This window comes from Nesoenas mayeri (genome assembly GCF_963082525.1).
Source record: "Nesoenas mayeri genome assembly, chromosome: 3".
In the NCBI taxonomy this organism is placed as follows: Eukaryota; Metazoa; Chordata; class Aves; order Columbiformes; family Columbidae; genus Nesoenas; species Nesoenas mayeri.
The window spans coordinates 33,429,993-33,443,314 of record NC_137544.1 but is presented as its reverse complement, the minus strand read 5'-3'; the positions used below and the strand labels follow the sequence as shown (position 1 = coordinate 33,443,314).

General features: G+C 37.3%; 1 protein-coding gene across 1 annotated transcript in view; it reads right to left on the bottom strand.

Annotated features, from left to right (window-relative positions):
- Positions 1–3,869: 3,869 nt before the first annotated feature.
- The window catches only part of SENP6 (SUMO specific peptidase 6), a 74,762-nt gene continuing 65,309 nt past the window's right edge, over positions 3,870–13,322 (bottom strand). The window contains exons 20-24 of the mRNA XM_080341241.1: positions 11,850–11,953; positions 9,627–9,715; positions 7,246–7,314; positions 7,005–7,155; positions 3,870–4,092 (exon numbers count right to left, since the gene is read on the bottom strand). Of these exons, the coding sequence (XP_080197367.1) occupies positions 3,883–4,092; positions 7,005–7,155; positions 7,246–7,314; positions 9,627–9,715; positions 11,850–11,953 (623 nt within the window). The 3' untranslated portion in view covers positions 3,870–3,882. The remainder of the gene's footprint in view (positions 4,093–7,004; positions 7,156–7,245; positions 7,315–9,626; positions 9,716–11,849; positions 11,954–13,322) is intronic.

The following is a 13,322-nucleotide window of genomic DNA, read 5'->3' as shown; positions in this document are numbered from 1 at the left end:
TTTTGTAACCACAGGTCTCCATGAGTCCACATGCAAATTTGTTACAAGCAAGCAAAATCCAGCCTGTCAGAAAACTACAACAGACCACAACAAAGACAACAGTCCATTTCCAAATTACATCCTCACTTAACCAGGCAGGAGCCTACAAACCAGACATCTTTCATCACGTCTTTGCGCAGGCATGACTTGAGCTAAGCAGAAAGGATTTGGTTTAAAAATACAGTGGTGAATGATAAGCAAAATGGCTATTATCTCACTCCTACTGTTTCAAAGTTGTAGTTTGTAACATCAGCTCCCCTTTGATTTCCAGAAGTGTATGGAAAGAGTCAAAAGACTTGGAGACATGAAGTACCTTTGTGAACCCAAGTCACTGCACAGCAGTTCTTCAGGGGTATAAAAAGTGTGACACCAAAATGAAATTAAATACTTTGTCCAGGCTCCATTACCTCTCATCATTGTGGCCCCAAGAATGAGGACTTCAAAGAACAAGCACCTTCACAGCTACTTCTTCTGCTCACATGCTAAAACACAAGTATCATTACTAAGGGTAATGCAAAGCTTTAACCAGTGACTGGAAACACGTTCTATTTAAAAATCTGAGTAAAGAATTACAGTGGATTGGTTAAGTAAGGAAACTGCTGCAGCTTATTCATCAGAAAAGTCTAGTAGTTCACTCCAATTTCCAGAGGAACTATGTTAACAGGAGTTAAAAGTCATACATGCAAAAGCTGCTGCTTCTGCTTTACTCATTTGCTATGCAGAACATTAAAAAAAAATCATCAGTGTGGTTTTCTCATAATGGTGGAAAGTTTGCTTGATTTTTCAACTCTTTCTTTACTGAATGTTTTAGAAGTTAGATTATTCCAAAATGAGAATGCAGTGCAACCTCAAAAATCACCACCACAGTTCTTCTGTTTGAAGTCTCCGGTCTTTAAAGAGTGTGTTCAGTTTCTTAAGCAAGAAAAATAGGAATGTCACAAGGGACTACTTAGATCTCTCTTCTGCTTTTGCAGCTATCCTGCAAACGTGCACCAGAAGTACATGCATTTTTTATGCTGAGTAATCTAAAACTTTTATAAGAATTCTTAACTGTTATTCCACCTGACGTGAAAAACAATACAAACAAATACATTTAATTAGGTAGCCATCTGATACCTTACACTGCAAATACAGTCACGCTGCTCTTAAAGCATTTGTGGTCTTAAAACTTATAAGGAAATATACAACAACTTTTACTTTCCTCAGTGTAGGTGTTGTCATACAATTATTAAATAAACATATCTGGTTCTCACCCCACTACCTTCCACTGAATAAATCCGATTCCGAGAATTCACTGGTGAAACTCCCTGTTAGATTGTGAAACACTGTAGCATAGTTGGACCATTAGGTTAAGAACAAGTACCTAACAAGTACATGCAGTAGTAAGCTTTTCAAATCAAGTCAGTAAGGTTTTAAATAACTCATTCTTAATTCTGTGGGTTTTTTTCTATTAACGTCACATTTTATTAAAAAAATAACTTTCCTATATTTGACATGTGTATTAGCTTGCTGTATAGGACTGAAAATCTCAAGACCTTTAACATTAAATGATAATAAAACACTTTCTTCACAGCTTTGAAAAAGGGGAGAGAGGAAGAAGCGGGGGACAGGAAAGAGGAAAGAACAGGAAGAAGCACCAGGTCATTCCTAGCAAGAGAACCAAATAGTTCCAAATAGTTCTACAGCATCAAATTATGAACCTGCATCACAAACGTTAGAAAAAAGAAAACTATTATATTGATCAAATTTGGATATATTCCATATAATTAGAACATACCATTGGGAAAGACTAGACTGGGAAGGAATACATTCTATTTGCAATTGTCTTGTCTATGTATTTCCAAGAAATTATATTCCTTCTCTACAAGCCATCACTGATTTACTTGCATTTGTATAAACTACTATTCCAGTATGTCAGTTGCACTAAAGCCAGATACACAAGACCCTTCAGGAAAACAATTCAAAAATACTTCTTCACAGATTTTCCCCAACAACGGCAAGAATACTGGATAAACTTGACGGAGGAAACAACTTGGAGGTGTGAGCATTTCATATTTAATTTGTAGTCCAGAAGATACCCCCACATACTTCCAGCAAGAAACCTGTATAGGAATTACCTCTAACATAAAATAACATATATATATATGGTGCTTACATATTCTCCATGGGGCCCAGGGTCAATGCAAGAATAAAGAGATGAGGGAATGAACAACTCCCCCAAATCCCTGGGGTTACCTACGCAAAAGATGAGCAGCTCATGGTTGTGTTCTTCTATGTGCAATCACTGCCTTGGTGAGTGAACCCCCTCCTAAACAGAGGGTTTCACAGCCAGAGTCATCGGTGCAGAAATGCCCTGGCAGTAACGTCATTAGCAGCCACGTCTTCAGGGTTTAGCAACAATGAAACCTCACCGAGAACCTGAAGTACTGGGTTAGACTTGATCTGGTGTATAAAAATTGATCTCTGGGACACAGAGGTCAGCTCGTTAATTCTCTGCTGCTTCTCTTTGGGAGGTGGGAATGACAAATGACATTTTCAGCAGAAAAGTCAGGAGAGAAAATATTATCTGCAAGTAGGGATAAAAGGTCCTTCTTTTCCCCACAAGATTCCTTCCTGGGAAAGACAGTTCTGGTTCCCTTCAAAGATATCTATATTAGAAGACTGGAGATATATATATCCTTGCACAAAACATCTCTTACTTTCCTCATTTGACTACCAAAGCCTTTCTGTAACAAGGCAAAAAGGCTACATTTGCAGTTTAAGCAATAATGGCATTTTAGATTGTTGTGAAATCAAAATACACTGGAAATATCTAAACAAATCCCAACATTAGTCTGATGCTATCTAAAGCCAAGAACAAACAAGCAAGCAATGAACACTGGTATTTTGGTTTTTTGCGTGGATATTACAAAAAATAGTAATCATACACTTTTTTCTTTTTAAATGTTCATTACTTAGATAAAGCACATATGAATGTAACATTCAGAATTGTAACATAGAAAATGTAACGTGGGCAATCTGCTATTCCAAGTACACTTACCAAAATACAATTTTATAATGAAGAAAGTCTCAAAATACACCTGTACAACAACTGGGATCCACAAAATATGATTTAATAGTATCACTCAAGATCACTTCATTGAAACCACTGTTATAATACTGGTTGAATAGTAATCTCTGGTCAAAGAGCATTCTCCCCCTTTTCCTAGCCCGTCCCACTAAAGCAAGGGTGGAATTTTAATTGCAACGCATATCTTTTAAAACCCCAAATCTGAAGCAGTCCTATTAACTATTACACTGCTTACACTTAGATACTGGGAGGATGGGAATCATCCTCTCTGAGGCCGCGGTACATTGAGACACCCATTTTATTTTTTGTAGCGCAAGCAGAATAATTTTGTTAAGGGGCAACTAAATAGGGTCAAAATATGAATTATCTCACTACCAAATCATTTCCTATGTGTTACTTAAGCCTGTGACATTATAACTTTACTGAAAAAGAAAAAGTTAACCATTTTATCCTATAAATATTTCTTTATTTGCTTTATGTTTAGAAGTTGCTATTTAAGTTCTATTAACAGAAATACATAACAAAAGCTCCCTAACAAGTGGAAAAAAGTAATTACAAATGCTGAAAAAGTTGGCCTCATTAACATATGTACAGACTCGCTTACTTAATACACATCTTTGTGGGAATTAAATCATTTTATGACACACATTTATACAGGCATTAAACATTCCCAAGGAACTTTGAGCAGAGAATACGCCAAATCTTTAGTCTGGGCAGACAAAAATGTATATTTTAGTTTTGACTGTGGAGCTAACATGCAACAGATAGAACATTCACTCTGAGCTGCTGTTGAGAAGTTGTTCTGTTTTTTCTTGCAAAGATCTTTCAACTGAACTTGGGTCCTTTTGTCCCTTCTTTTCCTTGTTCTGCTGTTCCTGCAGCTTCAGGATTATTTTTTGTATTTCTTCTCTTTTGGTTTTCATTCTTGGGCGCGGAAACCAGTCTGTTAAGTTCATTGGTAGCTCAAAGCTCAGAATGGGATTCTGAAAAGAAAGGTCATTTGGATATTACAGTAAGGAGTTATAACCTAAAAGACTGGAGACAACTGTAATGGGGTAAAGCACATTCTTCCTCACCTCATTCCATCAGTATGGAACAAAATGTCTACCATCTGTGTGTTTTGTAATTAAGGTAAAAATCAAATTTCAGTATGCTACTGAGTAACATTCATCCAGATCAGTTTGGTTATAAAAGTGACCAAATAATCTACTCTGTTTGCTACATCTTTTAGACAAAGCATTTGACTGCATAAACGTATAAAATTGTTCTAGTTTTAAAAAAAAAAAAAAAAGAGAGAGAAAATTAGAAAATTATTGTAAAGATATAATATTTCTTAAGGATGACTAGCATAAAAATCTAGGCTGATTAGGAATCCACTGCTAAATACTCTTGTTCTTATAAATACCTTTAGGACTACAGCCAACTAGAAAAGTCAGGTTTTTTTACATTTCACCCTAAAAAACAGGGCCTGTAAAAAGTCCTTGGCTACTGCCAGCTCCTTTTATACTTACATTCTGTTCTCTTGCTAGAGGTCATTCCTCCAAAGAATTAAGAGAATTATTATTATTATGAGACATTATCTATGCCACTTCTGTGACACTCTAAAACAATTTCACCCTAACCAAACAATTATTTGTGGAATAGTGTTTTCTCTCAAAGAACTTTCTCTTTTTGTGTATTCCAGTTTACGTCATTAACAGGGTTATTTAAGAGTAAATTACATTAATCCATTGAGCTAGCACTAGCAAGGCTACATGGGAAAAAAAGTGACATTTGACACAGGAACATGTCAATGCCTGATGCTGCAGTACTCCACATCCAAATAGAACATCAACTAGGTAATATGGCAGTTAAAAAAACCCATGTTGAACTGACTTTGCCAATGAAGCTACCCAAGAGCAGCAGTAGGTAGGTTTCAGAAGAATGACACTAAAGATGCTGAACACCTTAAAATCCGAATATGTTTTTTCCACAGTTATAAAATAGGCCAGACAAAGGAGTAAGAACACTAATTAGTGTGGTTACCAACAATAGAAAGATATTTCAAATTAACCTGAACATATCCTTAAGTGGGGCTTTTTGTTGTTCAGTTTGGGGAAGAAGAAAAGCAGGGACATGGGTCGGAAGCCAGTTGTGCTTGTATCCTGTTGCCTCGGAGCTTCCTTCTTGCTTTGCAAGTTCTTTCACTGCCAAGTGACAGCACCATCAGTACCCCAGTTCCCGCTGTAGAGGCGGCTGTGTCCCCGGTCAGAGCCCACCGGTGCTCGCGGTCGGATCCTGCCCGAGGGCCGCCCGTCCCGGCAGCGCCGCAGGCGGCACCACGGCGGCCCCTGGCGGTGGCAGCCGCGGCCCGGGCAGCCCGGATAACCCGGCCCCCACAAGCCACCCAAGGGAAACTGGGGGCCACGCATTTTGCAGCTCAGAGTTGTCCCTCGTGGGCCGAAGGGCAACTCTGAACAGGCACGGTGTTAAGGGAGGACTGAAGAAGTGCTTGCTGTGACAACTGACAGGTATGCACCTTATTACACTACCTAGCCTGTCAAATGAGTCTTGGTTTTAAAAAATACACATCATGATTTCAACTCTTCTTATTAAAAAGAATATATTTGAAATAAATCCACAAAGAAGAAAAAGATCTGCCTGAATAGTCCACAAACATCAAATTAAGCACCCCTCCCCATGCACTCCCCATTCAGTTTGTACAGCTGCTGAAAAGAGTGAGACTTTGTACATGTCTCAAATACATTAGCAGCTGAAATTAGTAGCTCAATGGCTGTAAGACAGTCAAGTACTGCACAGCCAGTACAGGTTTTCCTTTCCCACTAGTGTTACTTCTGAGCATACCCTGTGATTTGCTCTCTGACATTTCTACGTGCCAGCTCTGTTCCTCGGCAGACAAAGCTGCTCCATAGTGCAAGACCAGGCAGGAGAAGGGATTCAGCCTGATGTAATTCAGCAGTTTGCAAAAAAGAGGGGCCAAGATTATTAAAACTTGGTTTCTCCTCATATCCCCTGTGTGCAAAACGAGAAGTACTCAAGGATGGTTTTAAGCTCTCAAGGGCTCATTGATAAAGCAAAAGCATATCATGTGTTTGGGCTTTATTTTGCATAAATGCACCCTGCTAAAGCCTAAATGCTCTCATACAAAGTATGGAAAAAGGGAGGGAGGAGAAATGGAGAAGAAACCAGCAGCTTTCTCAGGAAAGGTTTGTTACAGGAGAGTTTAGGAGCAGTGCTCTAAAGCACTATGGATTGTAGACAGAGTCAGTGTCCCATGCAGGCAAGCAACATCTTATTTGACTATTTCTTCTCCCAACTCAAACTTGAGGGCTACTCCTTCTACTTGTGAAAGGAACTGTAACTTGAAGGCTACAGCCGTTAAAGTATGTGTTTAACCAATTTCTTCCGTGGAATCAAGATTTGACCTTTAGTTGTAATGATTCCACTTCCATGTTTTCATGCAAGTAAAAAAAGTCTAAGCTAGCGGTGGTGTAATGATGAGTATATCCCGAGTCACAGTTCTTAGAGAAAAAGAACAAGCTTTTTGTAAAACATCTTTAGTTTACATTTAGAACTCAATTCTTACCACGTAATTTTAAAGGGTATGCTCTGTAAGAACATACAGGAAGATTCTAAATATATTTTCTTAATATTTTCTCAGAAAATTCCATGGCTTTCGATTTCTGGTACATATGTGTAGATAATAATGATAATTTGTTTATTTTCCAAAAAGTATTCATTATTATGTAAGTCAATGTTTAAATTAATTTAGAACGCATCATCTAATAAATAGCTGTAAGAGCTACACTAGACAGACTTTTATAACTAATAATTCTAATAGCCCATATTTGACTGCCATGGGAGACAAAACAGTTACACAAGCAGGCATACATACCTCAAAAAAGCTCTCCACATACTGCAGTATGTACACTCCACAATCACTGAAGTTGTTCTGTTGTGGCACTTTAGGGTTGGAACCTTTCATGACTTCTTTGGAAAAGCTTCTTTTGTTGCCTTTCCTGACTTCCCATTCCACCTCTAAATACCTATGATTAAAGATCATGCAAATTAAAACTTCTGTTTTCTTGCAGAATTTTGAAAAAAAACCCACCCCGAACCCCAGATGTGAAACTTACTCCCTTAGTGTTTTCACAACATTTGAGCGGGAAGGGCCTCTCAGTGAGTCCATAAGCAAAATGCAGGGCCTAAGAGAGAACACAGTTTTTAAGCACACAGTATCTTTGCAGCAGCTTCAAAAACACAATGTTACACAGCTAGCTAGCTGTGAAGTAATTTGTGGCATGACATTGAACAAAACTAGATCAATATTATGACATTCTGCCAGCACTGCTATAATCCTCTAATTGGGATAGCAAAATGCAAAGTTATCTTTAGATTTAAGCATATACCAAGTACAGAGAACTTAGGAAAGCACTTATAGTACTGTCAGACTGAAAGCATTTTTTATAGGCAAAGTCTAGTTGCCTAAAGCCCCCTCAGGTGTGTAGTGTAGCACAAGGTGTCTGGGACACTGGCAAGAGACTAAAAAGTAAGGCTAAGAACCCATAAACATCCTTCTGGAGGGGCAGCCTGAGGACGGACTGCACAGTCCACAGTACCCAAGACAACAACCCAAGACAACCAAGTCTTCATGAACACTCCTGCACACTACAGATGCTTTACATCCTATCATTTGATCGAGAGCAGGGGTGTCAAACTCATTTTCACCGGGGGCCACATCAGCCTCACGGTTGCCTTCCAAAGGCTGAATGTAGTTTTAGGACTGTATAAATGTAGGACTACTCCAAAAATTACATTTGGCCCTTGGAAGGCAGCCGCGAGGCTGATGTGGCCCCCGGTGAAAATGAGTTTGACACCCCCGCTCTAGAGGATACCACCAGTTTTGCAGTACTTATAACCATAATGATCCTATCAGCCACCTTATATACAACAGCTGGATTTATACAGTAAAGCTGACTCATACCAGAGTTCAGAAACTCAGCATTAGATGCAAGATGTATTTTGAGGGATAAATAGGTAGCAAATTACTTTTCACAAAGCTCTGCTTTCTCTTTCCTACCAATAACACATATGTGTTCATCGCGCAAGGCATCCTTTATAGAAACTGCAGACTAGGAAAATCAGACAAAATATCTGTAAGCGTTTAGGTATAGACTTAAATTTTTTAAATTATTTTACATGTATGCAATTTTTCTCACATAAGCATATAATCACTTCAATAATGCTTGCTTTTAATTCTACTTTCTCTGATTTCTGATAAAATCATTCTTTATATAGGCAATGCTCTTTAAAAATGCACAATCCAGTACTTTGGGAAGGTGGGTGACAAGTGAAAGTTTTTTCAAGGTCATCTTCTTTTTCATGTAGAAATAATTTAAAAATATGCTAATAATAAAGTACTTAAGTGCCCTCAATGACTTCTGATGCCTAAGTGTCAAATATCTCATAAAATTTCATGTTTGGATTAAAGTATTGTCTGATGGAAAGTATTATGTACAGATAATCCATTACCAGAATGGGACAAATTCAGACAAGGTATAATCAGAAGCTCATAAATATTCTTAAAATTCACAACACAGATGGATTTTTACCCCTTCATGAAAACGTAGTAAGAATAATTCATACAGATTCCCTATAACATAAAACCATATAATTTTATTCTGCACCATAAGATTGTATCGTGAAAGCCTTCACCTTTGTAGTAACCATTATATTCACAAAGAAGGAAATATAAAAATGGATAAATAGTTCATGAAAAAATACAAAGGAAACTGTCAAGACAGCAATACTAGTAATAGTATTTCTGGATTTGGAATCATACATTTCTGTCACACCAAAATGCAAAAAACTGCAGTCAATGACTATTAAGAAAGAATTTCAGGGTTTCAAACAACAACAACAAAAATTTTAAGAGTTTTCAAATATAAGCCAGGTAAAAAATAAAAAAAAACGTAACAGTTTAGCACTGTAGAACACTCTATTAGAGAAAAAAGAGTAATACTAGGAACAGAAAGAGACGATAAAGAGAAACAGCTAGAACACTTCCAGTAAAAAATGAGGGCAGCTAATAATGATTCTCATTTTCCTGTTCTAATTTGAGTTGTGACAAAGGTTTTCTTTAGTATTAATTATTTTCAGTTAGGACATTAATCTGCTTTTTAATATAGAAGGATACATTTGAACGTGCTTCTGGTACCTTCTTTTTGCAGGAATCTAAGTGTGAGATATCAAAGAACACCCTTATTTAAAGAAACAACCTTCATCGACCTGAAGCAGCATACAGGCTTAACAGGAAACAAAAGCTATTATTTCACTAGTAGTTTCATTCATTAAATTTTCTGCTCACTGAAGATGATACTACAAAGTATAAAGTTCTCAAACACTAATAACCTGCTGATTAAGGTGTCTGAAGATCAATCTATGGCCCTTTCCCATAATTACTTTCACATTTCATACACCTTTATGAAATCTCCATTTTAACTGTTTTAATACTTACTGTTTGCAGATAGTAGGCTTCAGGTGCCACTGTCCCATTTCTGAATTACAGTTATCATCTACAAGGCCACCATCATCACTACTGTCATCCTACAGAAGCAACATGTTTACAGGTATTTAAAAGCTAACATTGTTTCTCAAACAGATGCAAAATAAATTATTGCTATACTTACCATTTTTATTCAAGACCAATAACATAGGTTTAATAAAGAAGTGTTAACTTTAATCTGAAACCATTCATTATTTGCAAAGTTTGCATTACCGACTTCTAGTCACACGGCTTCTCAAATCCATGCTGGAAGGACACGGAGTGAATGGTGCTATTTACTTAACGACCGCTGAAACTAGAAAAAAGCTGCAACTGACATTTTTAAAGCATTGCTGGCTTAAAAGAGGTGCATCTCCAGTATTTAGTTACAATCCAAATTATTGATACTTTCCTTTCCTAATTATTACTAGAAAGTTGCTTGGCTGTTTCACGTATGTTATCTTGTAGATGAAATGAGACAAAATCTGCAATGAACTCAGATGTAAAATTTGAACTTTGCTTCAGAATACACCAAATTGGTTCTTTGGGCAAGGGAAATTAAACTGCCATGATGTTATGTATCATGGGCTGCAGAAACAGTCATGCCACACATCTAGGAATATCCTTTGACCTTTTGATTTCAATATTGATTGCTATGAAGGATATGGAAGTCTTATAAACAAAACCACTAGGTTATTGTATCTAAAAATATCAGAGAGATCCACTGTTTCTTACCCTTCTGCTGAATTCACTATCGCTACCACAGACCATTGCATTATAGGGAAAGAGATGCTTTCCAAAAATGGGAACCCCCGTATAAGCATGATTTGTGAAATATTTGGTAAAGAATTATGTACACTTCACTAACATGCAGGATCCTATGAACAAAGCCCTCATTCTACACCATGAAGATGTTATCATATTAGAAACTGCTACCTAGTTGCTAATACACTTGTTTCTGTTGCAGCCTCAACTCTGTTTTTGGCAGATGTGAAGGTGCACTCAGCTTGTCATGGTCTAGCATTTCTATACTTGCTTTATCCATTCTAGAAGATATCCGCAACAGCTTCAGCCTGAGTAAAGTTCTAAGCTACACTGCAACTAGGGAACTCGGCATCTTCTCCTCAAGGACCACAGCTGGTCATGTGCTTTCTTCCCTGCCTCATGCCACACACTTCAGATTGGAAACACTCTACTACTCATTCTTCATCTTCAGGGAACTCTACTGCTACCAAACAGACAGAAAGGCACTTCCATCAGGTGAGAATCACAGAACGTTTGGGCAAGTGTCATGACAGGACAGATGGGCTGAGTCTGTGTGAAAAGCATAGTTATGTTGCAATATAAACTGGAGCTTTTATAGGTGTGTGCACATATACATACTATTTGGAAGACCTCACAAATAGCTGCAGACTTTGGAAAACAACTGTTTGTTCTAGACTCAAAGCTGAAAAATAGCTAATTCCTAGAATTTGATAGGCTCAGATTCTTTATTTCGACACCTTGGAGTCATCTACCTGGAACATGAACAGGAATTCTGATTAGGAAGAGTAAATGTGTAACTCCAGTTTGTTCACATTGAATTTACACTGTAGAAGCAACAGGGCTATGGAATAATGCCCATATACCCATTACTGAGTCAGTAAAGGACATTTTAATGATCAGTCTTTCCACAGCTCTAAAATCTAAACGTCTTCCAATCTGAACAAGAACACCACTCGATTATAAATCCATACTGTTTAAATTCGATTTGGAGAACCACCAATGAAACAAAACAGCAGAATAGAACCTACTTATATAAAGGTGTCTGCTTATGTCTAGGAAATGCAGCTGAAAGAAGAGTAACTTGTTCCTGGGTCTGGTAGATAAATATGGGGCTGGGGGAGAACAGAGACAGAAATGTGTTTACCTTCAGAGTTTCCACTAAAATAGTTGTGCAATACTGTTACTATGCAAAAGGCTCACAAAATGAAATGCAGGACCAGTACAGCAGTTTCCTATTAAACAATTTAATGAACAAATGGACAATCCTCTCCCGTCAGCTAATTTGCAAATTTTTATAGGTAACCAGTGCTTTGGATTTGACAATTGAAAAGATAACTAGCTTTAGACAACACACACACTGCTTTTAAGCTGCCCATTCAAAATACAACACAACAGTTCATATTTCCCAAATACAATTGCTGAATTATTTACCTGGTTATCTTGGTCTTCAGAAAAATCTATAAGCTCATCTTCATTTAGTTTACTGCCATCAGCTGAGTCTTCGCTGTAGTTTAGCCTGATTTTGTGCAATCCATCTGTATCAATCAGACAGTAGTATATTTAAACATCAAGTACTATGTCATCATTGAAGACCAAACTCATTTTAAATATTTTAGATTGCCTCAGGATTGCTCAGAATAACTGTGATACAACTGCCATATAGTATTTTATTCACGCATATAAACAGAAGTGAAAAGTTTTTTCTAAGTAACATAGCAGAAACTGTTCCTTATTCTGTGAGAGGCCTAAAAAAAATCTAGAGACCCAAACTAAAACCCACCATGAAATTATCCTGTAGTTCCATTAAACCTTTACAACAGTATAAACTGGTACTGCTGCCAAAAGGGGCAGTCTTATTTGATCCCTAATATAAGCACTCATTCCCATCCTCAGCTGGTCCCTTCCATGTCACCAAATACATCCACACACAGATGACCAGACTGAGAACTTTTTTTAAACTTGAACATTTTATTTAACTTGAATAATTTCCTTGATCAGATTCACTGTGAAGTTATATGAAGACTCATGCTAGTAAAAGGGAAAAAGGCAGCTTGGGAACACGTTGCTAGGGATGGTAGAATGCAGAATCAGCCCTCCTCGGAGCAGCAGCCTAGAGATGTCTGTGAAACTTCACTGTTAGCTACACAAAAGAGTATCTGTAAACTCACTCTCTCACTCCTCTACTTATTTAATCACTAGGCAAACAGCATTGGAAGAAACCATGCAAGACTTCAGAACAGACTTTGAAGGGAAAAAATAATAAGCTATGTGGAAATAAGTGAAAAATTAATATCTCATGCCAGCAAAACCTGAAATCTTCATCAGAAAACTTTTCCTAGAAAAGGACTATATATCTAAACAATGACAAAAATAAAAGCATTGCTTATGGTGTCACTGTAGGACTTATTACTTATGAAAGAAAAACAGATTTTTATAAGAACATTAAATAGGGCAATGAATTAGCTAATGGAAAAAACAGAGAAGACTTCCATTCAAGAGTGCTTCAGCAGAGAAGCTGAAGTAACTGGAAAGAGGTTATCAGTGGAGTTCCACAGGGACAAACTTGAGAATTAGTTTTGCTCAGTATCTTTGAAAAGACCTTAGCACAAGAAGTAGGCCATATATTAATATGATTTATTGCTGACAGATCCATAGATTAGGTAATATTTAAAGTAATTAATTAATTAAGTGGATTTTTTCTTCAAAGATATTTAGGTATCAACTCCTACTGAGTTACAAGTCCAAAACCAGGATTTAGTTGGAGATCAAGACATCTAAGTTTAGGCTCACATGTATAGTAGGCATCTAGGGTTTCACAACGTTAAGTGGAGACCGTAATCAGAGTAGAGAACTACTCAACTGAACAGCTACTCTATATCCGCTTTAGGATGAGAAAAGCAGGTC